Consider the following 27,985-nt stretch of genomic DNA (forward strand, 5'->3'; position numbering starts at 1 on the left):
CAGAGCAATTAATACAAATTAAAAAAAGGTTTGTTTTATAGCTTCATAATGCAATAGGATATTTAAAACTCTATTTATCAGAGAGCACGGATTTAGGAGTTGGCCAACTGAAGACATGTCTCTTTCTCATTTACCCCAAATCATCCATGATTTTGCTCTTTACAGTTAAAGGACCAGAAAATCTGTTTTCGGATCAAACTTTGAAACCATTTTTACTGAGTGCATTTGATTAAATTTCCTTTCTGTCATATGTTTTGTTGTTGTTGTTGTTGTTGTTGCGGTTTTGTTCTGTTTTTGCTCCATAATACTAGATTTACATTTATGCATTTAGCAGACACTTTTATCCAAAGCGACTTACATTGCATTCAAGTTACAGTTTTTACATTTTTATCAGCTCTTGTAAATACTGTAGATATTTCACAGATCAAACAATTTCTGTGTCTTATGTAACCTAGTGTTTGTTATTGAATGAAATTGTTTTATAAAACACCCCCAAAAGGATAATTCTGTCATATTTTACTCACCCACATGTTGTTCTAAATCCGTATGACTTTATTTTATCATACGGTCATACAGATTTAGAACATATGTGTGTGTAAAATATGACAGAATTATCCTTTTTGGGTCAATGATTGTTTTAGGTTTCACATTGCATGGTCCCTCTGGTCCTCTGGTTGCTCCTCTGGGATCTTCAGTGGTGTTGCCCTGTTCTGTTGATGAACTTTTATCAGTGGAACATCTGGAGGTGGAGTGGACGAGAACAGACCCAGAGACTTTAGTTCATCTGTATCAAGATGGTGAGAGTCGACCAGAAGCCCAGCAGCAGGATTATCAGGATAGAGCTCATTTCTTTACTGAAGAGATTCAACGTGGAAACTTCTCCCTCCGTCTGGACAATCTGAGAGCTGAAGATGAGGGACGATATACATGTAGAGTTCACATTCAGCAGGATTCTGGAGAAACTGTGGTTGAAATAAAAGATGTTGGTGAGCATAAAAAATAGTTCTGCATGTTAGCAAGTTATTGTAGTATTTCATGAAAATACTTGTATGTTAATAGTTCCATATTTTTTCTCTCAAAGCATTTGAGAGTCTTAGGATCAGATGAGTCCATATCTGCGTCTGTGGGTGAAGACGTCACTCTGAGCTGCTCTGTAGACTCTCACATCACACCTGAACACACTGAAGAGGTTTCATGGAAGAAAACAGATAAAAACCAAAATATCCTGGTTCTGGTCTTCCAAAACAATGAGACTCTGTCAGAGTCATCAGATGAGCGATACACAGACAGAGTTGAGTTCTTCAGTGATGAAATCCCCAAAGGAAACTTCTCTCTCAGACTGAGTGTCAGAACTGAGGATAAAGAAGTTTATATGTGTCAAGTGTTTGCTGGAGATTTATCAGCCAACACAACTGTAACCGTGCAACAAATGAGTGAGTAACGGATAAATCCACTGGATCCTAAACTCATACACAAATTCCATTTAGTATTCAGTGTTTCTTTCTGCAGGTCAAGAAACACTTTTCATAAATTATAAAAAATATTCTGAGTGGGGAGATCAATGTGTGCTCAGTATATTGGTACAAATAAAGAATAATTGTCTGTAAATGTGAATGAACATTTCATACGATAATTCAACAGTCCACGTTATTTTTATACATAGATATTTGGTACCTAAAAATGGCAATGGCAAAGTCAGTAAGCTGAAGTTCAGATATTTTATGTGTTCATATTTATTTCACCTCGTGTCTGGGTGAAAGAGAAACTCTATAGAGATGGGTTGTGGTAATGGATTACCAGGCAGAATCATTCCAGTCGATAACCAAACAGGCACACACAAATTAAGCAGGAAAATTAAAATAAAAAAATCAATGAAATACAGAGCATGGCTAATCAACTTTGTCTGAACTAATCTGAGTAAGATTGCAGCATTACAACACAAATTGGTTTATTAATGATGCTACAGTGCAGAGCAGATCTGCTGTGTTTCACATTCATGAGTTCAGTGTGAATACTGATGGCAGTTGTACTGGCACTAATACTCTTCTGTTTTTCCCAGGTTTCTCTGTTTCTCACATAATGGTGTTGATTCTCTGTATTGCTGCATCTGGATCTGCTCTTCTTCTCTGCTGTCTGATCTACTGCAGATCTCAAAATGATGGTGTGTTTATCAAGCTTAGTTTGCCATCATAGTCTTCTTATGCAATTTTATTATGTATTAATATATTTTTATTAATTATATAAATGGCTTGAAAGGAGTTGAAATTGTAACTAAATTGTGAAATGTTTGATGGCTTAACTCCATTTGCATGTCCTCCTCGATTAACTCCTTGTATAGAGACCCCTCGGCTCTTTTGTCTGTTAATATCACCATAAATTCATGTTTTTAATGTCTGTGTTTTGTTTTAGGATCTCTGAATGAGACAGTCTCTTTTTGCATTGTTTCTTTTCTGAGACCTCTCATGTTGTATTCAACTGCTCCATATGAAAAAGGTATGATTTACTTCTGATATTTGTCTGGTTACTGGAAGAAGAAAAGGTATTATCAGTCAATTAATCATAATATCAAGATAGTAATGTTTCACACAATCTAAATCACTGATATGCCAAAAGAAAGCAGCTGAATAAAATGCTCATTGTAAAGTGTTTATTGACATTTCTTTTTAATTGTATTTTAATGACATTGTAAAAAAAGCACTTCTTTTTTTTTTTTTTTTTATACAGGCGACACTGCTCTATTGATGATAGAATATTTTCTTTTCTCAACTGTTGTTTATTCAGGTACGCAAATCTAAATACCAATCAACAATCAGTATCATGAACAGTGATGTCAAAGGTTTCAGTAACTGTACCTCATTACTACACTTACAATTTAAGTATCTTGGGTATTTTGTGAATATTTGACTCTTTACAATTACATGTTAGACCTTAAAAATGAGAAATTACAATGGTAGATCAAGTTATTTTATCACAAGATCTCTCATATCAGATCTGGCTCAAATTTCATTGCAAAATGACTCCCTCCACCCCCTAAAAAAATAATTACCTCTCAGTTGTTTCACACACACACACGCTTGTGTTGTTACAAATCATGTGACAGCATATAGGTATTAACTAGTAAGTATTTTATAAAAGTGGTCTTGGCTGTGTTGTTTTAAAGGTCTAATAGTGTTAGGTCCATCAGACCCATAAACAACCTGAAAGTAACATAAACACGAACACCATAATTGTCACAGCTGCTGTAAGCATAGTTACAGTATCTATCTTGCTACCTCCCTAACTCCTCCCCATCCATTTAAACTCATGCTAACACTAACACAGGGCAGCTTAAAAAGACGCTCAGGACAGTTGATGGGTCACTGCTACGCATCATTGTGAAAGCTTATCATTTGCACGTGTTTTTAAGCCTTGCCAATTTAAACATTATAAAGAATTGAAAGCATTCAAACACGACACGGAAAAGCTCAACTGAGTACTCATGCAGAGAGCCGAGTCTCACAGACAGCAACACCGAACCGGATGTGCATCATTATATACATTGGATGCATTGTCTCTTAAAGTGACCGGTCCTAATTTACTAGCTGCTGTCAGTGTCCGTAATGTTAATACAAGAAACTGAAAGAGAGAAAAATCACTCACAGCTTTTAACTGAATTACTTTGTATTCTTAACAAGAATTAATCTATTTAATTTATACAGTGAACACTATGCAATACTATTTTACAACTGATTATTGGGTTTCTGTACCTGGACACCTACAAACTTGACAAAAACTTAAACATTGTGTAAATAGCACAAATAAATAAATAAAACAAACATACAAATTAAACAATGTCAAACGGGGCTCTGCAAACTACGGCCCTGCACTAGAAAAACACAATCAAGCTGCTTGACTGACAGGCAGAGAGGAGCATTCTGTTTCCTGATGGGCTAACATGTCACAGAGACAGGTGTGATCTCTCAGAGCACCTGCTTCAGTGGTCTTTGTTTCAGATAATAGGGACATTTTATAAAGGTGGTATTCAAAAAATAAATAAATAAAAACTAGAACTACTGCTAAGTTGCGTCTCGGTATGTTGGTCATGTCCAGCAGTAATATAAGCAGCAGACCACAGGATCAGAGTCAGGCAGGAACAATCTGAACTTGCTGCAGAGAAACTGTCTGTGAAATTAAGAGTACTGCAACTCACTTCAGATAAAAGGCATTTGTGACATGAAAATTATGTTTTATAATTTCTTTTGGAAATTATTGATGATTTTTATCTCTTCCTTTTTTCCAGTTCTTTTTAAAAAATGCCTGGGAAAAAAGTCTGAATTTTTCAGAATTTGACAGAATCATGATAATAGTCCTGTTTGTAATAGTGCTTCTGCCATTGCTCTTCATTATCATTGTTGGTAAGTATTTCTCTGTGACACCATCACACATCAGTGACATGTTTGTGCTATGAAATTGTGTTTTATCAGATGAGCAGTGTTAGTTTCAGGCACTCGATCTTAAAACACTAACATCAGTATATTGTATGTCAAGTGAAGTCACAGCTCTATACATCCTTTATTTAAATATATTTGATTCCCTTTTTCATTTTTATAAAAAAAATATTTTAAAAAATCAGTAATTTAAAAAACCTAGTCACTACAAATCAGACAACAAATCAGAAATCAGTCACACAGGGAATAATCACATTAAAGACTTGTGGAGACACATTAAATGTTGTGTAAAACATTAAAACCTCATTAGTCTCTAATTGTAATTGTTGCTCATATTGGATCAAAGGCTGTAACTGATAGATAGGGAAATGCCGTCATTCTCATATTTTATGAATGTGTGTGTGTGTGTGTGTGTGTGTTTATTTTTCTTCATGTTATAGTATTGGCTCCAATCTTTGGAAAGCTCGGTGAACTGATAAGTGCAATATTCAGTGTTCTGTTTGATATAAGCTTTGATATTCTGCCTTCATTGCAATTCATCCTCTTGTTTTACGCTTTTGGATCTTGTGAGTTCAGCTTTATAAACTACATGGATTAATGTAGGATGAATAATAGAAGAGCACAGTATTCAAATAAAACACTTCAGGTTTTGAACTGAGTGCATGATATTTTAATCAACAACAACAAGCACTCCATTCAACTCTTTATTAATGTAATTTTAATTATGCAATAACTTTAAATCAGGTACCCTTTAAATCATAAGATATAATGGAAGCAAGATAAAAGCCCCTGCAATTTGATGGCAGAGCAATTCACATCTTCCCAGACCTGGCAGAAGCTGACACTTTACAACAAGGGCAGAAATGTGATGATATGGGAAAAATATAGGGGGCACGAACTGAGATGTGTATTTTGCATTCCCTCCAAGTCATTGTGTTGTCCCCAGATTCAGTCGAGCTTGTTTATTAATCACTTATATTTTTCAGGTTCTCCTCTGGTCAGGAGATCAGTGTGGTTAATGTTGATGTTATTGATGAATGCTGTTATGGTCTATTTCTGCATCATGGCTCTGGAAAGTGAGAAAGGTGTGATCATGTTTTTAATATACGACGAATTTTAGAAAAAGATGTTAGTATAACTCATTATTGTCCAGGAATGGTGGAGGCTGAATACAGCCGTCTTCATTAACTAAACAAAACAAGAACACCACATGAGCATGAACCACAAACCAAAACATTACATAGACAAGAATACATAAAGAACTAAGCAAAAAAGGGCTATAAATACACAGGATAATATTTAAAAAATGAACAACTAAACAGGACACAGGTGATGTTCTTATTCAGTAACTGAAAAAACACATTTATCTTCAAGATGGTCATTTTTGTTTAAATTGTTTTTGTTTGAACTGGAAGACACTTTTTTAGCCTTATGAAGTCCCATCTTACTCCTATCTAGTTAAAAGGTATTTAGTCTAGTCATTAACAGTTAAAAACTCTCACACTGTTAAGCAGTAAAAGAAAATAAATCTTAAAATAAATACTATCAGAAGACACTTTCAGTCTCAGATGAGCAGTAGAAGAGTGAAGAGCTGAAGTCTATCAGTCTCTGAACAGATTACAGAAATAAATCAGAATGATATCTACTGTATGTGGAGACTGATTGAATGAAGAATCAGTAGTTTGATCTGTTGTTTAATACTGATGTTTTGCTAATTTTAACATTTTATTTTACTGTTTAATGTTTTCTCTGTTTTTACTAAATGATGATAATATATTTTATTAATCAAACTTACAGATTTTCCTACATTTGTTCCTGTGTACCTGTTTGGATCAGTTGTTCTTGTGTTACTGAACGCTGGTGCACTGATGACTGAACTGATCCTGAAAACAGGTGAGAGAACGAACACTTAACATCATACTGTATTTCATCTAATTAAACATTAATCGTGTTCACCTCAAAGTTCTTCTGATTAAATTGTTCTGATATTTATGTACTAGTTATGCACTAGTATATTTATGTGGAGCTATTAATAAACACTAAATCATGACTATGGTCAATAATTGATTGTTTATGTTGTTAGGATTAAATTTATTCCTCAAACACCATTGTTTAAATATGAATGTATCCTCTGTAATATTTATATGTTCTCAGTTAATGGTGAAGGAGCTCTGGGAGATCTGAGGATCGTCGTCTTTTCCTCTGAATGCCTGTCTTTCACCACTGATGATTTCACTAGTATCCACACCCTGTAAGTATAAATCCTCAATTATTTTAATTTCAGACAATCAGTTAAACAGATAAATTAAAACCCATCATCAAATGCTTACCCTTATGTCAGTGTAAAGTCATACATATCTTGCTCTTTCAGTGAGAGTGAATAGCACTGTATCTGAGCTTGTCAACTGACATTTAAGTTGTTATTCACAATCAGTCTTGGTCTGTTCTTCACACAAAGCTCATAGCCTCAGAAGACTCGAAATATGCTGCATGAGACATGGACTACTTTAATAAAGATTGTTTCCTTTTTTGGAGTTTGAAACTGGTCTGTCCCTGTCCTTTTTCATCGTTCACAGATCAATGTTTCACCCTCCATATACCATTAGTTTATCTTTGGCTTGTAAGCAACCAGGAGAAATCCAGCTGGCAGGCACAGATCTCAAACTAGAGAAAACAGTATTCAGAGAATGCTTGAAGTGATGTGCAATGATAAGCAAGATTTAACAAGAAGCTAAATGCAAACAGCTCATTCTTCTTTTGCGGTGGTGATTTGTGTCCCCTAACAGCTGAAATAAATGTTAAATGCCAATAAATTAGTAAATGCTTGCTTATTTGTATTCTCTTGGGTGAAAATAATGTGTGCACAGTTAAAAAGTGGGTATTTTGTTTTAAAATACATATTTGAGTTATATTTGAGAGATTTCATGTGAAACTGCACGTTCCCACAAAAAAAGGTATTTTAAAAAGACTCAATTTGTGCAAATTTGTCTGTGATTTCTGTCTCCATTGGGGGGGGGGGGGGGTGCTTGCTCATAAAAAAAAAAAATAAAAAAAATAAAAAAATATATATATATATATATATATATATATATTATTATTTATTTATTTTTTTATTTTTTTACAAATTCTGCAATTGAAGAATGATGCAAAGACTTGTATAAATAAATGCCACAGGAGAGAATGAGACACAGGTGCGATACTTTACAGGTGATGTCAGTATTCGGTGAAAGTGTGACCTCAGTCATTGTACAAATTGATGTATGCATTATCTGTGGTTGAACAGTTTAAAAATAATCCACTGAATATCTTCTCACTTTGCTCTGAACACACAGCGATTCCCAAAATTACAACATGTTTGCAGACTTGTCAGGTTAGTATCATGTTTGAAGCTCCATTGGTCTGAAATTGAACTGTCTTCTGAATTCACATTTAGTAACAATTATCAGAAAGCATAAAGATTCTGTGCAAATATTGTTTAAAATCCATGTCTCATCCTGAGAACAGAATGCAGCGAGAAATAATTAAACTCCAGACAGCAGATCACAGGATCAGAATCCTCAGGTGAGTATCCTTATATGTGACCCTGGAGCACAAAACCAGTCTGAAGTCGCTGGGGTATACCTGTAGCAATAGCCAAAAATACAATGTATGGGTCAAAATTGATTTTTCTTTTATGCCAAAAATCATTAGGACATCATGTTCCATGAAGATATTTAGTAAATTTCCTACTGTAAATATATCAAAACTTTTTTTCTTTTTTTTTATTGGTAACATGCATTGCTAAGAACTTCATTTGGACAACTTTAAAGGTGATTTTCTCAATATTTAGATTTTTATTTTTTTTGCAGCCTTCAGATTCCAGATTTTCAAATAGTTGTATCTAAGGAGACGGTTTACTTCATATTAAACTGATGTCCCACAGCAGAGAGACTGTTTAAATACATGTCCTGTTCTGAACACAGACTGCAGCAGGATCTGATGAACCTCCAGCCACTGGATCTAGAACACAGAATCACCCCTCATGAAGAATGAAGATCAGGAGGCTGGAACTCAGCTTGATTCAGTGGAGTCACAAACATAACCAGTACTGATGGTTTGAACAAACTCTCATGAATAGTGTTCAGTGTCACGCTTCATTTCTAATGATTTAGTGATTTACTGTTTTATTTAATTTTTTGCGTTTGCTTGTTTTTTACTATTGTGTAAATAGCTGTAAATAAACGTGTTTAATGAACTTTTTAGTAACGCCTTTGACCTTTGATGTGCGTTTATGTAAATGGGGAGCTTGGGTCTCAAAGAATCTGCCACTAAAGCACAGTTTACAGCAGCTGCTGGCCAAATGCGTGCCCGAAGCAGAATTGTATTGTTGTGCCCCCTCCCCCAAATATTATCGATGTAAAAAAAAAAACACCTACTGTAGGGGTCAAAATAGAACTTTAATAAAATATAAAAGTAAATAAATAAATTGTATAATTTACAAATTACAATTTCAGACAGTTACCTATGGCTATTATTTTATTAATACGGTTGTCTGTTTGATTTTATGGTCTCAAGCATTCAGAAATCACACAAAAGAAAATTGAGCAGTTTTACTGCGATAAAACCATGGTTCATTTTTGTAAGGGTTGTGATGTCCACATGTTTTGAAGATAAAGGCTGTAGCATTTCTATCTCAAAAAGGGGGCCAAAAATTAAAGATTAAGTGTATATTTTAATTAGCCTAAATATTTGGTCAATATTAAAGGACTTGATCGTTCTGTAAGTGTATTACAAAGTCTTTGGCTCCTTTTACAGGCATTTGTAACAATATGTAATGTAAATATATAAATAGTTTATTTTGTGTTTTTCAATGAAACCATATAATTATTAATTAACCAATCATTATTGCCTCATTGTTTTTATATAATGTATTTTAAGTCATGTTAAAGGCTGTTGTTGGCTTAGGTCTCTTTTTTTATAACCACAAAAATTTGGGTACAAGAACCATGATTTTTGGTTTTATTCGTAGTAAAACCATGGCTAGTTTTCATAAGACAACATGGAAAGTCAGAGAGAATATTATATGCGGTGTTGGTGGTTTATTATTACCGACATTAAAATGCGTTATTAACATCAACAGCCAAAAAAGTTTCACTAAAAGTGATGCACGGGCTTTATATGACTGACAGACTACAATGGTGTATAGTCAAGTGAAATCTACAACTGGAAGATTTCACTTGACTATTGTCTATAAGTCTGTAGCAATTATTATTAATGACAGCCCTGTCTTGGTAATATTTTTTCCCATGTATTTGAGAATGTTTTGAATCTTGACTGTTTCACAGTGAAGTTTGTCTTTGTGACCACTATTTGGTGCAGCACCAATATTGTACAAGTACCTGCTCGTGTTTTCTTTGTTCTGCCTTTTGCTGTTTAAAACTAAACGTGTTCCACAGTACAAGCATTTTCAATGGTGCTTTACACATTGTTCAATTAATTGATGTCATAATATTTTTGTCTTCACCTGTTAAAGGCAAATAAATGCCACTGAATGCACTTTTAAGAATGTTTACAATCTACAGAATTTTCCATTTTAATGTTGAAGTAAATTAAAGAAAATTTAAAGGTTTAGTTTTAAATCACAAATCAGCATCGCATATATACAAAGTAAAAGTGTTTTGACACTAAAACACGCCCTGCATCTATTTACAGCTATTTACAATAATAAAAAAATAATAATAAAATAATAATAATAATAATAATTAAGAGTGAATAACGTCATCAGACTGAAGTCAGCGGATCAGTGCAGAAACACATGAGATTCTGATCAAACACCAGTGTGTTATTATTGTTTGTTTGATGCAGAAGATTGTGTTCAGGATCTCTCAGTAATAATCTCTCTCTCATGTTTGAGACAGCACTGAATCCGGCTGATTGTGCTCCTGATCTCCGGTCCTCAGAGGATTCATCTCTTGTGTTTCTCCTGTGCTCTGCTGCTTCTGGGATCTTCTGACTCGTACAGATCTCACTTTGTTCTGCGTTTAGGGGAAGACACGTCATTTAAACAATATTCATTAACATCCTCATACTTTTGGATAACTATGTAGTAAAGTCTGGTGATGTTGCAGGTCAGTTTATCATTTGTGTTTTGATGGACACACCATCCTGGAAGCACATTCCTGAACACACACTTGCAAAATGTTATATGTATGCCAATCAAATATAGAGTTATATGGTTTCTATAAACAAGAGACAAGGAACTCGCGGAGGATCTCTCTCTGTTTCAGTTTTTGATGCATACAATCAAAACAGAATTCTGCTTTTAGGGTTTCAGCTGGATGATTGTCCCGTTTGGTCAGTTTTTGATTTGATGTAGTTAACTTGATTTGTCCAGAGATATCGTCATCCCTCAAGGGCTGTGTAATAGAAACAAAAACTTGTTTCTGATGCCCAAAGTAAAGACTCGTTGTAATAAATATTTCGGGGTATTGATTCAGCACTAGGCTACCTCTTCAGTACTATTAGAAGTGAGAAGCAGCAGTTTGGCAGAACAACTCAATATAACGTAGATATTGTCAAACATTAATGTAGTTATTGTGTTTTGTTCAAACATGTCTCGAAAAATACAATTATTTGTAAAGCATGGCTCTCATAAATGATTAACTAAACCATTATGTTCTTATTTTTAATCTTATTATTATTACTATTAACAATAATATTATTTTGTCTTGCATAATCTTATAAACAAACTGTTTATAAAATCAACTAAACAATTGGACAATATGGAAAAGTACTAAAAAGCCATTGTTTGTGTCAGTTTGAAAATAGACCTTCAGTCATTCTCTGATTAAATGTTTTAGTTCTCCAGCAGAAAGTGGCCATTTGACAAACCTTATCAAGAGCTGCTAAATAAACAATTAATTCGAAAAAGACTATCCATGAAGTATTGGACTTTTGAATATAGGCTATTAAATAGAACAAATGTAATATACATTCATATTTGATTCATTAGTCTTTTGTAAACGTTTATGTCGGAAAACAGTAAAAATGTGTTAAGGAATACATAAAGTAGTTTATTTTCTCGTGCAACGACAGTCCTTCCATATAAATTAATATGTTCAACTGGATATTACAACATCTGGATCTTCTGAAGGCAATGAAATGACCTAAAGCACGTGGTCTCATATTCTTTTCTTTATATTTGATGATTGTGTAATGATGACTGGGGGCAGGAATATTAACATACTGTCCTGTTACCTAAATCATTTTTTAGATATTGCTTATTTTAAAAATACAAATCTTTGGTGAATCACTATAATTTGAGGAGCATTCTCATAATATTAGCATGTACTCAAAGTGGCTATATTATATGTATTTGCTAATTTGATCCTAAAATCTCAGTCCTGTTACTCATGTGCACATATATCCTACTCATATAACTGAGTAACAGTGACAGGACTGAGTAGTGTCATCTGATTAATTGATGTAAATATTAGGCTATCTATATTAATCTAGAAATTTGAAAAAGCATCTTTCTCTACGTTTTGACCTTCTATCCAGACTGAGACAATGCTTTTGCCCAGAGAAAACCTATGGTTGTTCCTGCATTTAACATTTATTATTTTTTAGTTATTTACATCTTATCTTATAACCTGTCCTCTACCACTAAACAGAAACCTCTGCAGACCACTAGATTTAAATAGAAACATGATTTGGCCTTTTTTAGCAGTGAGGTCACTATCACTTTCACTATCAGTGCGGTTATTAATACCTCACATGTGTAAACCTGTATACTAATATAATGGAGACTCCTTCCTGTTACCAGTTTCATTCCTGTTACTAAATAGTTTTTTCTTTAAAAAATATAGTTAAACCACTATTTTTTTAAATGACGTTTGGTCCATAATTTGACCAATTGTTTAATAAATTGCATCATAGAAAATTGATAAGCTTGAGGTTTGAGTCGCCATTAAAAACAAAAAAAAAGGGTTTGCGTACTTAATAAAAATACACCTTGTGTAGATAAATAGTGATTTTTTTTTTATGATAAAAATAATATTTTTTTATCATGAAACCAATAATTTCTTTAAAATAAACACCTGCCTGAGGGGGAAATGGAGGAATTTGTTGACACATTTTGAAACAATTATTAATAGACATTAGTATTTTGGTAACAGGACTGAGAAAAATGCAATCCGTCTTCCACTTACACATGGTAAAAAATTAAATAAGTTTACATGAGACTGACCGATACAGATTTTGAATAGTTTAATGTGTATTACTAGAATCAGTCTTAAAAAAAAGTTTTACACGCATATATACAAAGTAAGTGTTATAACACTAAAACACAGTCTGCATATTTACAGCTATTTACAAAAACACAAACCCTATAATTAACAGTGAATAACGTCATCAGACTGAACTCAGCAGATCAATGCAGAAACACGTGAGATTCTGATCAAACACCAGTGTGTTATTATTGTTTGTTTGATGCAGAAGATTGTGTTCAGGATCTCTCAGTAATAATCTCTCTCTCATGTTTGAGACAGCACTGAATCCGGCTGATTGTGCTCCTGATCTCCGGTCCTCAGAGGATTCATCTCTTGTGTTTCTCCTGTGCTCTGCTGCTTCTGGGATCTTCTGACTCGTACAGATCTCACTTTGTTCTGCGTTTAGGAGAAGACACGTCATTTAAACAATATTCATTAACATCCTCATACTTTTGGATAACTATGTAGTAAAGTCTTGTGATGTTGCAGGTCAGTTTAAATCTCAAATCAGTTCAGGTGTATGAATGACTAACCTGACAAGACTTCAGACAGTTTGCGATCTCTGTGAGGTCAGAACAGAAAGACATTAGTGAATTAGTTTGAATCTCATCGCTTCAGTTCAGGTCAATTAAAGACCTGGTCATTCACTCTTAGACCATTCCTGGGATATGTGATGTGTTGTGTGGCGTTCAGCAGCTGCTGCTTGATTTGTTTGATGATTTTCTTGAGTTGAATGTTTAAATTGATCTGGTTCCTGCACTACTGGACACTGTTACGCTCACAGCTGAATCTCTCTGAATGATTTTAACAGTGACTGAGTCAATCTCAGCAGATTTTAGTCTTAAAGGGGCTCAGGGGGATTTTTAAGTGTTATTATTAGAGTGTGAGATACAATAATTCAATATCAATATATAACACAATGTAATCTGTTTCAATAACGGTGGTATGACTTTTAAACGCATTTCCGATATTTCTAAATACATTACCAGTGCTTCCCATGCAATTATTTAATCTTTTTGTGGCGTTGGACTTGTTAAATAAGCATGAGCACTACAGGTTTGAAATCTAAACACGGCGCGGGTGTTTTATATGAATATACCTCTGAAGGGAACCGACTGTCTTCAGAAAAGTTTTGATGGCATTTTATCTGATAAAGCAGCGTTTATGAGCGGAGCTGCTTTGTTTACAGCTGTTACAGAGGAAAGCACTGTTTCTGCCGCTCTCACAGGAAGACAATCAGCTTGCATTTTCAATAATTAGCCCATCTCCAGAAACATTTCTGTTTACATTTTCTTCTGTTTTCTGCAGCAACTTAGCACTTTTCTCTCTCTTTATCCTGGCTGAAGCACATTTGTTTATCAAACTACTCTAAAAGTTTTTGAACAAATATTTTTAATTTTTTTGTATTTTAAAAGAAAAGTCTTTTAAAATCTTTTAAAAGATTAGAGTCTTTTCTGCTCACCAAGCCTGCATTTATTTGATCCAAAATACAACAAAAGCAGTAATATTGTGAAATATTTTTGCTATTTAAAATAACTGGTTTCTATTTGAATATATTTTAAAGTGTCATTATTCCTGTGATCAAAGCTGTATTTTCAGCATCATTACTGATCAAGACACATTTATTTAAAACAGTTGAGTAATTTTTTTTCAGGATTCTTTGGTGAATAAAGATCAGCATTTATCTGAAATAAATAGCTTTTGTAACATCATACTGTAACGGAACTACAGGACACAGAGGTGAGTGGTTCAAGTGAAAGGGTTTATTAACAGAGTTGGTGAACACACAGCTAAGGTGGACGACGTGGAAATAAGTGAGTGGTGATTCTCCGTGAGTTTGGTGATAGATCGTCAGGATTCTAACAGTCCCTTCTTTCTTTGCAGGTCCGTGGATAACTGGAGTACCAGAGAGCTTGGGGAAGACGGCGTTCACCAGGAGCTGGATCCTGAGAGCGAAGAGGATGAAGAGGAACAGGGCAGAAGGTAAGTAAGACAGGTAGGGAATTTCAGGTAGTATACTCAGCCAGTAGCTTCGTACGAGGTCAGTCCTTGTAGTCACTACAGCTTGCAGCATGTTACTTCAAGATCGGACCATGAAGTGAACTGAGGGAAGTGCTTTTATGAGCGTGGTGATTGGAGATTGATGAGGTGCAGGTGCGGGTGATGATTGAAGACAAACAGGTGATAGTAATGAATGACGGGGAAAACGGGCCATTCTGTGACATTACCTCCCCCTCCCGGACGGCGCGTCCCGCGACGTAACAACAATACCGGGGAGGGGGGGTGGGCGCCCTGGATGTCAGAGGAGGACCTAGACCTAGGAAGGTCATCCAGGGCGGATCAGGAGGTTCGGGAGACCATGGCGGATCAGGAGACTCGGGGAGCCATGGCGGATCAGGAGACTTGGGATGCCATGGCGGGACAGGAGGCTTGGGCAGCCATGGCGGATCTGGGAGCTTGGGCCGCCACGGTGGATCAGGGAGCTTGGGCAGCCATGGCAGATCAGGGAGCTTGGGCAGCCATGGCCATATTTTTTGGGAAGCCCAAAGGGAATCATGAGGCCATGAGGATTGAGCCATAGTGGCCCTGCCCAATGTCCCTAGCAAGGCCACTATGGCTACCAGGATTACAGGTATATAGCCCCCCCCCAAAATTTCTTTGGGAATGTTCCCCATAAGGGGCCAAACTGGAGGAGCAAGTTCATGGGAACGCTCTGGAGGAGCGGGCACATGAGGGCGCTCTGGAGGAGCGGGCACTTGAGGGCGCTCTGGAGGAGCGGGCACTTGAGGGCGCTCTTGCAGCGCGGACACTTGAGGGTCGGGAACGGCACTCCTGGCCGTGGTTAGAGAACTGGGTTCTCGGGGATCTGGATCGGCACTCCTGGCCGTGACTTGAGAACTGGATTCTCGGGATTCGGGATCAGCACTCCTGGCCGGGACTTGAGAACTGGATTCTCGGGTTTCGGAATCGGCACTCCTGGCCGTAGCTTGAGAACGGGATTCTCAGGATTCGGGAACGGCACTCCTGGCCGTGGTTTGAGAACTGGATTCTCGGGATTCGGGAACGGCACTCCTGGCCGTGGCTTGAGAACTGGATTCTCAGGGATCGGGATCGGCACTCCTGGCCGTGGCTTGAGAACTAGATTCTCGGGGGCGCTCTTGTAGCGCGGAGCTGGACGGAACCAGCGGAGACGAAGGAGAGCTGGGCGGAACCAGCGGAGACGAAGGTGGGCTGGACGGGACCAGCGGAGACGAAGGTGGGCTGGACGGAACCAGCTGGAACTCAGGACGGCTGGGCGGAACCAGCGGGACTTCAGGACGGCTGGGCGGGACCAGCGGGACTTCAGGACGGCTGGGCGGGACCAGCGGGAACTCAGGTGGACTGGACGGGACCAGCGGGAACTCAGGAGGGCTATTACGAGGAGCCGGCACTGGAGGGCACTTGCGAGGAGCAGGCACTGGAGGGCACTTGCGAGGAGCAGGCACTGGAGGGCCCTTGCGAGGAGCAGGCACTGGAGGGCACTGTGGGTGAGCGTGTACTGGGGAGAGGACGGTAGCCGAGAATTCCCGGGGAAGTGCCTCATCCAATAAACCCCCATTTAGAGTCGGGGAAACCCACTTAGTGGGTGGCGAAACCATCTTAGCCGCGGGGAGCGGAACCACTTTCGCCGCGGGCGGAACGTTCATCGCCTCGCACGGCGGTATCCTCATCGCCGTGGACGGAACATTCGACGCCAAGGTCGGCGGTTTCCTCTTCGCCGCAGATGATTTAAAATTCCTCTGGGACGCGGGTCTAGGGAAGTGGCGTATTGCGACCCGTTCTCCCCAGAACGGCAGACTAGCGGACGCCGAGGATGGTGACCCATTCTCCCAGGTACGGGTGGCAGGGGCGAGCCGTGAACGGCGGCGCGATTGCCCGCAGACGACGGGAACAAGCTCAAGCATTATGAGCGTCGATGTCGTCTTCGGTTAAGGTCCGATCTTCTGTAACGGAACTGCAGAACACAGAGGTGAGTGGTTCAAGTGAAAGGGTTTATTAACAGAGTTGGTGAACACACAGCTAAGGTGGACGACGTGGAAATAGGTGAGTGGTGATTCTCCGTGAGTTCGGTGATAGATCGTCAGGATTCTAACAGTCCCTTCTTTCTTTGCAGGTCCGTGGATAACTGGAGTACCAGAGAGCTTGGGGAAGACGGCGTTCACCAGGAGCTGGATCCTGAGAGCGAAGAGGATGAAGAGGAACAGGGCAGAAGGTAAGTAAGACAGGTAGGGAATTTCAGGTAGTATACTCAGCCAGTAGCTTCGTACGAGGTCAGTCCTTGTAGTCACTACAGCTTGCAGCATGTTACTTCAAGATCGGACCATGAAGTGAACTGAGGGAAGTGCTTTTATGAGCGTGGTGATTGGAGATTGATGAGGTGCAGGTGCGGGTGATGATTGAAGACAAACAGGTGACAGTAATGAGTGACGGGGAAGACGGGCCATTCTGTGACACATACACTATACCATTCAAAAGATTGAAGTCAGTGTATATAATAATAATATTATTATTATTTATTAATATTAATACAAAAAAAAAAATATATATATATATATATATATATACACACACGGTTTTGTTTACATAATGTGTGTATACTCTGTATATTTATTATGTATATATAAATGCAAACACAAGCGTGTATATTTAATACAAATGTTATGTTTAAATATTAAATATATTTATATATAATATAAAATAAAATTATGAATATATAAATCAAAATATTTTCAGAAATGTATACTGTGTATATATACATAATAAATATACACAGTACACATACATATATAATATAAATAAACTTATTTTTGGATGTGATTAATCACGATTATTCGTTTGACAGCACTTGTTTTTTATATACTTTTATTTATTTTATTTTTTTTTGGAGGGGGGGGGGTTATTGAAATTAATACTTTTATTTAGCAATTATTTAATTAAAATTATTTAGCAAGCTTTAAATTGATAAAGTGGTGATAAAGACATTTATAATGTTACAAAATATTTATATTTCAGATAAATGCTGTTCTTCTGAACTTTCTATTCAATGAAATGTGAAAAATTCTATTCAGCTGTTTTCAACATAATGATAATATTTTTTTTGTTTTTTATTAGTGATTTCTGAAGGATCATGTGACACTGAAGACTGGAGTAATGATGCTGAAAATATAGCTTTGAAATATCAGGAATAAATTACATTTTAAAATATATTCAAATAGAAAAGTTATTTTAAATAGTAAAAATATTTCACTATTACTGCTTTTGCTGTATTTTGGACTGACTAAATGCAGGCTTGGTGAGCAGAAGAGACTTAAAAAAAAAAAACATTAAAAATCTTACCGTTCAAAAACTTTCGTCTAGTAGTGTATGTTATAGTTTTAATAAGATGAGTCTGAGAGTCTTATTTATTTGACAGTGATTTCACATTTCTTGTTTGTATGAAGGCTAAATAACTTTTTTTTTTTTTATATATATTAGCTAATTATTATTTTTTTTTTATATTAGTTATATTACAAGAGGAGGTTTCATAGTCTTGGCAAATTCATTTTTCAGAAGTTTGGTACAGTGGTGGGTGTTTTTGTTAAGTTATCTGAGGCTTTTTTGGAATATTGTTCATATCAATATCAGAATTATATCATATCGACTGAAATTAAGAAATATATCATGATATAAATTTTGTCCATATCGTCCAGCTCTAGCTACTGTACAGTGTGTACTGAATCTCTCAGTTATTAAACACCAGCTTCACAGCAAATCAAGACAAACAGAGACACACAACACTGAAGGAATAATCATTTATATCAAGCTTCAGACAAATAACTGAGAAATGTGAAGAAATGAGAGAGACAAGAAAACACATGAAGACCAGCTGATGTTGATGTAAATGTGATCGAATGGTCTGTAACAGAAATAATTCAGGTTTATACTCACTGGATCCTGAGAATCCAGAAATCAGCAGAGATACGACAAATAAAGATTCAGAAGGAAACACAATGAATCTCAGATCTGCCATCATACGATCTCCATTCACTGAAAAACACAAGCACTGCACTGAGACATCAATTCAATCTGAACTTTTATACTTGCTCCTGATAAATACAGGTAAACTCAGCTCATAATATTCATTATTAATACATGTTTAAAGTATACAGTATTTACCAGGAACTTCATTATGGAATTATTTTCTTTAAAGTTAGTTTCCTCAAATCAAATACTGTATAATAAAGTGTATGTTGTTCATTCACCTGTTTTCAGGATCAGTTCAGTTATTAATGCAGCAGAGTTCAGTAAAACTACAGCGACTGATCCGAACACATACACCGACACATAACGATCAAACTCTGAAACACAGCGTTAGAAGACATTTAACATCACCTTCAGACACATCAGTGCTGATATAATCAATACAGCAATGCTTTATATTAATTCAGCACTATTTAATTACTATAAATATATTATTAGAGAAAACGAGGCCACATTAAAAACAAAAAACACAGTCTTTTCTTGAATTATCTGATTTCTCATTAACTGTTTAATCTGTGTGGTGTGTTTTGACTGATTTCTTCTTCTTCAGATCATCTGAGACTGATTAACTCTGTGTCCTCACAACAAGATGCTCGGCTCGCTCTATATTTATAGCTTTTATCCAGTGAAATATTTTAGTACTCATCATAAATTAGTTATCATTAGAAATCTTAAAACACTCACAGTTCATCCTGTAAAACTGTTTTTATTGCATTACTATGGAAACTTTATTTTTTTCTAATCTTGACAAAACACACATCATCGCAAAGGTCTGAGACTCAGGGTTCAGTATTTGGCCGCTGTTTTGTGATTTAAGTTATATTGTGGCAGGAAAATATTGATTTATGACAGCAGAACACATCAGAAATGTTTAATGGAGTTTGGGGGGAGTCTAGTGGATATGTTTGGTACAGCACCTGAACTAAATACAACACGGACCACAATATTTGTCATTGATTAGAGTCAAGACTTTGATTGTCTATCAGTTTTAGAGTTAGACCTGTTTTATAAAATAAAATGTATTAAATATTTTGTGTAAAAGAAAAATGTTTAACACTTTCACAAAAAGACCAGTCTTAGGTCTGTACTCTTAAACATTGATGAATTACAATCATTTCAGTTCAGAGTTCAGGGTATTTTCTGCTCAACAGAGGAGTGACAGTAACAGGTTCAAGTTTTGTGTTTATCAGTGATTTATATTTTGCTGTTATTGTGTGAAACTGACATATTTAAGAGCTAATGACTGGATTAATGAGATTAATCAATGTAATGATGACCGTTACATCCAGCGTCTGACCGCCGTTTCCATCAGGAACCAGATTTACAGCTTTATTATTGATTCAGTCTTTTCTGAACACACACAAACCTGCTTAATATTAATATTACTGCTCCTGCGCTGTTTAATATTGTGAACTACTGAAGTATTTAATCGTACATGAACCAGAAAAACATCACAGAAAGAAGATGATCAGAAGATGATGATACTGTACCTCGAGACAAATTGAGATCTCTGTCGTAAACAGCATCTGTGAAGTACATAAGTGCCCAGAGTATCTGCAGAAACGGCATCACACAGCCCCATCCGATCGGATCTGAAACACAATCACAAACAGACTCACTTCATCTCATCTTCACACAAGACTCTGTTTATCTTCCAGCTGTTTCTGTCTTCATCACAGCACAGTCAGCTTTATACTGATCATGTGATCAACTCTGTGACATATTTCATGAGAAGTGAACATGAAAACACTGAAAGATAAACTAATATCTGCAAGATCAATGATGTGCTGTGTTTGATAACATTATTAAATAGTACTGTACCTGTTTGTTTGTCCAGAGTGAATATGAAGAGGCCGATCATCACTGCATTAGTCACTAATATGAAGACTAACATCACTGTCCTCACGACTGAAAGTGAAACTGAAAAACAGGAGAGAGAGAGAATGATTAGCTGACAGAAACAGATCTGATCAGGGGTTAAACTGACTGAATAAAGACACATCTGAACACAGATCATCAGTGCATTAGTCACTAATATAAAGACTAACATCACTGTCTTCAGGACTGAATATGAAACTGAAGAACAGGAGAGAGAGAGAATGATTTGATGACAGAAACAGATCTGATCAAGGGTTAAACTGACTGAATAAAGATACACAGAGACACATCTGAACACAGATCATCAGTGCATTAGTCACTAATATGAAGATTAACATCACTGTCTTCAGGACTGAATATGAAACTGAAGAACAGGAGAGAGAGAGAATGATTTGATGACAGAAACAGATCTGATCAAGGGTTAAACTGACTGAATAAAGATACACAGAGACACATCTGAACACAGATCATCAGTGCATTAGTCACTAATATGAAGATTAACATCACTGTCTTCAGGACTGAATATGAAACTGAAGAACAGGAGAGAGAGAGAATGATTTGATGACAGAAACAGATCTGATCAGGGGTTAAACTGACTGAATAAAGATACACAGAGACACATCTGAACACAGATCATCATCATTCAGACACTCAACAATCAAATCATTCACTTCTCCTGAAAATTCAAATCAATCCATCAGAGACAGAGAAACTCAGACATCAGTCATGGATACACTGACAGACTAATCAGGAAAAAACGCAACACAAACTCATCAACAACATGATGGATGGATGGATGGATGGATGGATGGATGGATGGAGATAGAGTCAGATGATAGATAGATAGATGGATAGATAGATAGATAGATAGATAGATAGATAGATAGATAGATAGATAGATAGATAGATAGATAGATAGATAGATAGAGTAAGATTATAGATAGATAGATAGATAGATAGATAGATAGATAGATAGATAGATAGATAGATAGATAGATAGATAGATAGAGTAAGATTATAGATAGATAGATAGATAGATAGATAGATAGATAGATAGATAGATAGATAGATAGATAGATAGAGTAAGATTATAGATAGATAGATAGATAGATAGATAGATAGATAGATAGATAGATAGATAGATAGATAGATAGATAGATAGATAGATAAAGATTATAGATAGATAGATAGATAGATAGATAGATAGATAGATAGATAGATAGATAGATAGATAAAGATTATAGATAGATAGATAGATAGATAGATAGATAGATAGATAGATAGATAGATAGATAGATAGATAGATAGATAGATAGATAGATAGATAGACAGACAGACAGACAGAGTTTTACGTTTGAATTTTGACAGCTGGAGTTTGAATAGTCTTGGCTCATCTGAACATTTCGTCAATGTAACCGCCTAGAAACATAAGTATAAATGAATAATAATAAAAAAAATCCCTTTATTTGTGGCACATAAAAAAGCAAAAAAAAAATAAAAATGTTGCATAGAAAAACGAAAAAAAAAAATAATTTTAAAGTCTAATTATTTAATCTTGTGTAATCTTGGGCCAATTCCAAACTGCTTTTTTGCTTTTTTGGCACGCCATTTGTAGGGACGTCATTTGCAACTTAATCCCTTCACAAAGGGACCTTCCAGAAGTCCGTTAGTGAAGGGAACATGCGGTGGGCACTTCACGGAGGTGATTTCCCTTTGTGATCATCAGTTAGGAGATCTTGCGATGCATTTTAAAACCAAGTTGGTGTTGATTTCAATTTCACATTGTGACGAGTCGGCTGCCATCCCCCTTTATTATCATCACCACTCCCTTATTCGCCACCCTTCACCAGGCTCCCGACGGGAGTGGGTGTGTGAGAGGAGGGGCGCTGAAACAGCCAGGGCTGGCGGCGTGTGATGAGGCGCACATGATCAGAATAGAGCCTCATCACCGCCGCTGTTTAAATGCCGAGCGCGCCTCTCCTCGGGAGACCGGTCTCTTCCTCGCGCATGCACGCTGGTGTCCTCGTGGGTCCAGGAAGGGAGCGTCGAGAGCGGATGTAAAACCGCACACGTGATGCCGGGCCGTTGAATCCCCCGGAAGTGCCGCGGACAGAAGGTGGACGAAGCCGCTGAAAAGAAGCCGCCGCCACTCGCGCCCCGGTCCCGAGAGGGGAGCGCGTGCGGCCACCGGACTCCGCCCCTAACCTGGACCCTTCCTTCCCGAACACTGCCCTCCTTCACGAACCCCGCAGCACGACGAGAACACCAGACCCCCTGTTTATTTTGGACACTTTTACCCCCTTTTGGACACTTTATTTGATTATTTTATTTAATAAAAACCTCTCCGAGGCCTGACGCCACACCTGATCTAGTCTGTCGTTTGCTCCTCCCACCACAACATACAATTGTAAATAGAATAGGCTGATTAAATTTGTATTTATTTTAATGTAATGCAAAATATTTTTCATCAGCGATAGAAATACGATTTAAGTAATGAAATAAGGTAATGTAAGCAATTTAAGCATGTTTAGTTTGAAAAAGTGTAATAGTAAATAAGACAATTAGTCAAGTCTATGGGATTTTATAATCTTCATTTTCATCTTATTTTCTGTCTGTGATTGGATGGAGTGGATCTGAATGGATCAGTGAATCAGGCCATTATATGAAAACACAGATAAATAAATGAAGTAAACTAGAAATCAGATGTGCTGTCATTATAATCAGTGAAGCTGTTGATACTGTAATACAGCTCACAAACAGATGCACAGATGAACAGAACTCATTATATATATATATAGATGTGTAACACAAGTACTAAAGTCCCAAGATTCAGTAACTTTATCTGATTTCAGGAATCAAACACGTTAGATCAGTTTGTTTCTGTGAATAAGTCAGGATATCAGTGTAATGGGTTTCTGAAACAGATTATTGATATCAGAGAGAGACTGATGCAGTTCAACAGAGATCAGATCATGATCAGCAGATACTTACAGTTCAGTCTATATCTGCATCTATATAGCCATGTCTCATTTGTCATCATCATTAGCACTGGTAAAATCACAATCATGAGGAATCCTAAACACAGGAGAGTAATTATATTAATGCTGGATATTATAATTCAACAAGAGATTCACAGCAGATTAATCATGATGAACATCAGTCTCAGTCAATAGAAGAATGAACATGTTCAAATGTCAATAAAATGAACACAAATAAAGCAAAATCATTATAAATATGAACTCACCTGCTTCACCGGCTCCAAACGTGTAGAAGAGGAGGATGAATTGTAGAGTAGGCAGGATTTGAAAGATCATATCAGCCACAAGATCAAAGATTTCTATTATCCGCCCACTTTTCTTTCCAACCTCTGTAACTAAAACTAGAAGAAACATTTTAGATAATTAAGATCTGATTTGATTATTTGATTGAAGTTGTGAGCCATTATAATGGCAGAATTTAAAACAACAACAAACAATAAAATCAATAACAAAAGCAGATGAACTGAACAGAATTAATTAACATGACTGTTTCTAATTTAAAAACTGTGAAAAAGACCACTGTTCACTATTTTCTATTAATATTCTAAACTATCAGGTCCGAACATTAAAATCTATTTGTATCTCAGTATCAAAATCTAGATTGTATTGCATATAGTTCCCTATCGATACTCCACTCGTACTGCGTCTTGCTAAAGACGCTATGGGAAAAAGCCTTTTTTCTCCTTTACTGAAGCCTTATTCAATCACACAGTGTAACTGCACGACTATTGGTTTGTGCAGTGTGTTAAAAACGAACCAATGGGTCGGCAGCGGAGCTGCACGAGCCTATGGTGACGGAGACCGCCAGATCCCGCCAGAATGGGTGGGGTTACCTGGCTATATAATCGGCCGTCTCACCATAGGATCCTCAGATTTCTTCTCCTTCAGCGATGACATCTCGCCTTCGCTGATCCCAAGAAGCCGCCATCGCCGTTGACACGCCTCGCAGCTGAGCCAGAGACCTCCTGCCTGCTGAGACGACGCTCATCGCGCTCCAGCCCCGCAGAAGCCCCGGTCTGTTCGCTGCCGCCATCCGGCGAATTCACGCGCTCTAAAAGAGTCAAATTACAGGCGTTGTTTCAAATGCCTGGCCGACATTGCGGCTCGTGCAGGGCTCCCCTGCACTCCGATGACGGCCACAGCGAGTGCGTTTCCTGCTTGGGGAAATCCCATGCGGATGCCGCGGTCGCTGACACTGAATGCTCGCACTGCGAGCGTTTCAGTCTCGCCTCTCTGCGCTCGTGGATCGCTTTCTTTTCAGAGAGCGATCCCGCCCCTCGCGCCCTCCCGTTCTCTTCCTCCCAGGGACCTGTGAGGAAAAAACGGCGGGGCAGAGGATTTCAGCGCTCGGCTGAGAGCGAGCTCATGCCGGCTCGAGACCCGCGTGCCTCGTTTTCGCCACAGAGAGAACATTCTCCCGTCCTTTTTTCCCAGCCCGACCAGCGTCCCTCCGCTGCCGCGAGCGATCGGGTCTCGTTTGGAAAAAGTGATGAAGAGCTGGCCGATGACAGCATGTCATTGGCAGCTTCTGATGCAGAGGAGCTGTCGGGCTCTGCTGTAGACTCCGCCCTCCCGCATTCTTCAGCGCCCAGCACTGCTACAGCTGGGATGGACGCCGAGCGCTTCCGTGTCCTCTCCAGTGCAGTCGAAGAGCTGGGACTGGATTGGTCTCCACCAGAGGAGCCCTCTCGCAGCCGTCTCGATGAGTGGTTCCTGCCGGGGCGCCGTCAGGCCCCTCGACAGCGACCCTCGCCGTTCTTCCCAGTTTTGGACTCAGCTCAGATGAGAGCTGTGCTAGCGTCGGAACGCGCTCTGGCCATTCAAAAGCTCGCAGCCTCCTTCCAGAGCGGCACAGCTCGCCCCGTCAAAGCGTTTCAGAGGATGCTGGGCCTCATGGCCGCAGCATCGCCGGTGCTACAGTTGGGCCTGCTTCGCATGCGGCCCCTTCAGCGCTGGTTGAAACCACGGGTTCCGCCCCACACATGGCGACACGGTCACCTACATATCAGGGTGAGCCAGGCCTGTGTAACGGCCCTGGCCCCCTGGAAGAACCCACGATGGTTCAGAAAGGGTGTAACAATAGGGATGGTCTGCAGCAGGAAAGTTGTCACGACAGACGCCTCCAACATGGGTTGGGGGGCGCTGTGCGAAGGCAAACCGACCTTTGGCCTTTGGTCGAAGGCGGAGCGGATCCTCCACATCAACTGCTTAGAAATGCTAGCAGTGTGTCGAGCCTGCCAGTTTTTCCTGCCAGAGCTAAGAGGACGACATGTGCTGATCCGCTCAGACAACATGTCAGTGGTGTCCTACGTAAATCACCAGGGAGGTCTCTCCTCAAAGCGCCTCTTCCTTATGGTAGAGCGACTTCTGGAGTGGACTCAGCTCAACTTGCGCTTGCTGAGAGCAGCACATTTGCCGGGCAGATTGAACCAAGGAGCGGATATGTTATCACGGAGCAACGTCCCTGCAGAAGAGTGGATGCTCCATCCGCAGACGGTTCGAATGATCTGGAGAATATTTGGCAAGGCCGAAGTAGACCTTTTCTCCTCCAAAGACAACTCTCACTGCCCAGCCTATTATTCGAAGGTCAAGGATGCGTTGGCCCACGACTGGCCCAACCTCCTCCTTTATGCATTCCCTCCGATCGATCTGATTCCTCAGGTCATCAGGCGAATCAGGGATCAACGACACAAGGTCTTGTTGGTGGCCCCCCTGTGGGAGAACCAGCCTTGGATGTCAGAGCTGACCCAGCTGCTAACCGCAGCCCCCTGGCCCGTGCCCATGAGATGAGACCTCCTCTCTCAGGCGAACGGTTTATTGTGGCACCCTCATCCCGAACTGTGGGCGCTTCACCTCTGGCCGCTCAACGGGAGCCTACCAGTCTCCCAGAGCGAGTGCTAAATACCATTTCTGAGGCTAGAGCCCCGTCTACGAGACGCCTCTATGCCCTTAAATGGGCGGTTTTCTCCGAATGGTGTCTAAACCGTGGTGAGGACCCCCCCTACTTCTGAGTTGGCGGTGATTCTGTCCTTCCTGCAGGAACTGCTGGATAAAGGACGCTCTCCCTCCACACTCAGGGTGTTCGTATTGGCTATAGCGGCCTTTCACGCCCCTATTGCGGGCCAATCAGTGGGCAGGGACAATGCTGTTGTCCGCTTTCTGAGGGGTGCCAAGAGGCTGAATCCGCCTCGGCCCCTTACTGTCCCTACGTGGGACTTACCCACTGTGCTGAGGGCCCTAATGGGCCCTCCTTTTGAGCCGCTCCAGTCCACGAACCTTCGGTCACTGTCGCTGAAGACTGCTCTGCTACTAGCACTAGCGTCAGTCAAGCGAGTAGGAGGCCTGCAGGCACTCTCTGCGAGCCCTGCCTGCCTGGAATTTGGGCCAAACGACTCCAAGGTCGTCCTAAAACCAAGGCATGGATACGTACCTAAGGTACTTTCCACTCAATTCAAAGCTCAGGTCATCACACTCTCCGCGCTTCCTCGCTCAGAGGAGGACCGGGAGTTAATTTTGTTATGCCCTGTTAGAGCCCTACGGATCTACTTTGAGCGTTCCGCCTCCTTCAGGCGCACGGAACAGCTCTTTGTTAGCTTCGGTAACCGCGCCAAAGGGCTTCCGGTCACGAAGCAGAGACTCTCTAAGTGGATAGTGGATGCCGTTACGCTGGCTTACTCTTCCTTGGGCCTTCAATGCCCCATTGGAGTACGAGCCCATTCGACTAGAGGCATTGCCTCATCATGGGCCTGGTCTAGCGGTGTGTCCATTACAGACATTTGTGCGGCGGCCGGCTGGGCCTCGCCGTCCACATTTGCAAGGTTTTATAAGCTGGATGTACCTGCCTTACAGGCCAGGGTCCTATCTGCTTAGACGAGTATGACTTACGTTGTGGGAACAACCCTAACGGAGAACTCTTGACTGCACGGGCACTCAAGCTCTCTGATGGGTTCCTTACATATCTCAGCCCTGAAAGTGCTGAGTATGTGAGGAATACATGGAATGACCCGGGCTGAGCGTGACCTCTATGAGCTCAGCTCGTTTTAGCCCAAGTATACTACTTCCCTCTGAGCATGGAATGCTTATGGAGGTATTTTACACAGTCGTTCCTCTACCATAGCACAGCGTGATTGAATTGTGTTCCCATAGCGTCTTTAGCAAGACGCAGTACGAGTGGAGTATCGATAGGGAACATACTCGGTTACTATCGTAACCTCGGTTCCCTGAGATATGGAATGAGTACTGCGTACTTTGCCGTGCCAGGTAGCTGCACGACTCAGTCGTCGCTTCAGTCGAAGTAAACCTGAGGATCCTATGGCGAGACGGCCGATTATAT

The 27,985-nt window shown here is 39.1% G+C and overlaps 1 protein-coding gene across 1 annotated transcript; it reads left to right on the plus strand.

The window, feature by feature from the left end:
* Nucleotides 1-628: 628 nt before the first annotated feature.
* LOC306861410 (uncharacterized protein) lies at nt 629-16,648 on the plus strand (the record flags this gene model as incomplete). The annotated part of the gene is made up of 5 exons (XM_079403644.1): nt 629-986; nt 1,098-1,433; nt 6,264-6,320; nt 6,582-6,678; nt 16,279-16,648. 5 exons carry the CDS (start codon nt 629-631, stop codon nt 16,646-16,648), a joined length of 1,218 nt encoding a protein of 405 aa, XP_079259770.1.
* Between the last annotated feature and the right edge of the window lie 11,337 nt (nt 16,649-27,985).

Source organism: Barbus barbus, assembly GCF_936440315.1.
Source record: "Barbus barbus genome assembly, chromosome: 4".
Lineage (NCBI taxonomy): Eukaryota > Metazoa > Chordata > Actinopteri > Cypriniformes > Cyprinidae > Barbus > Barbus barbus.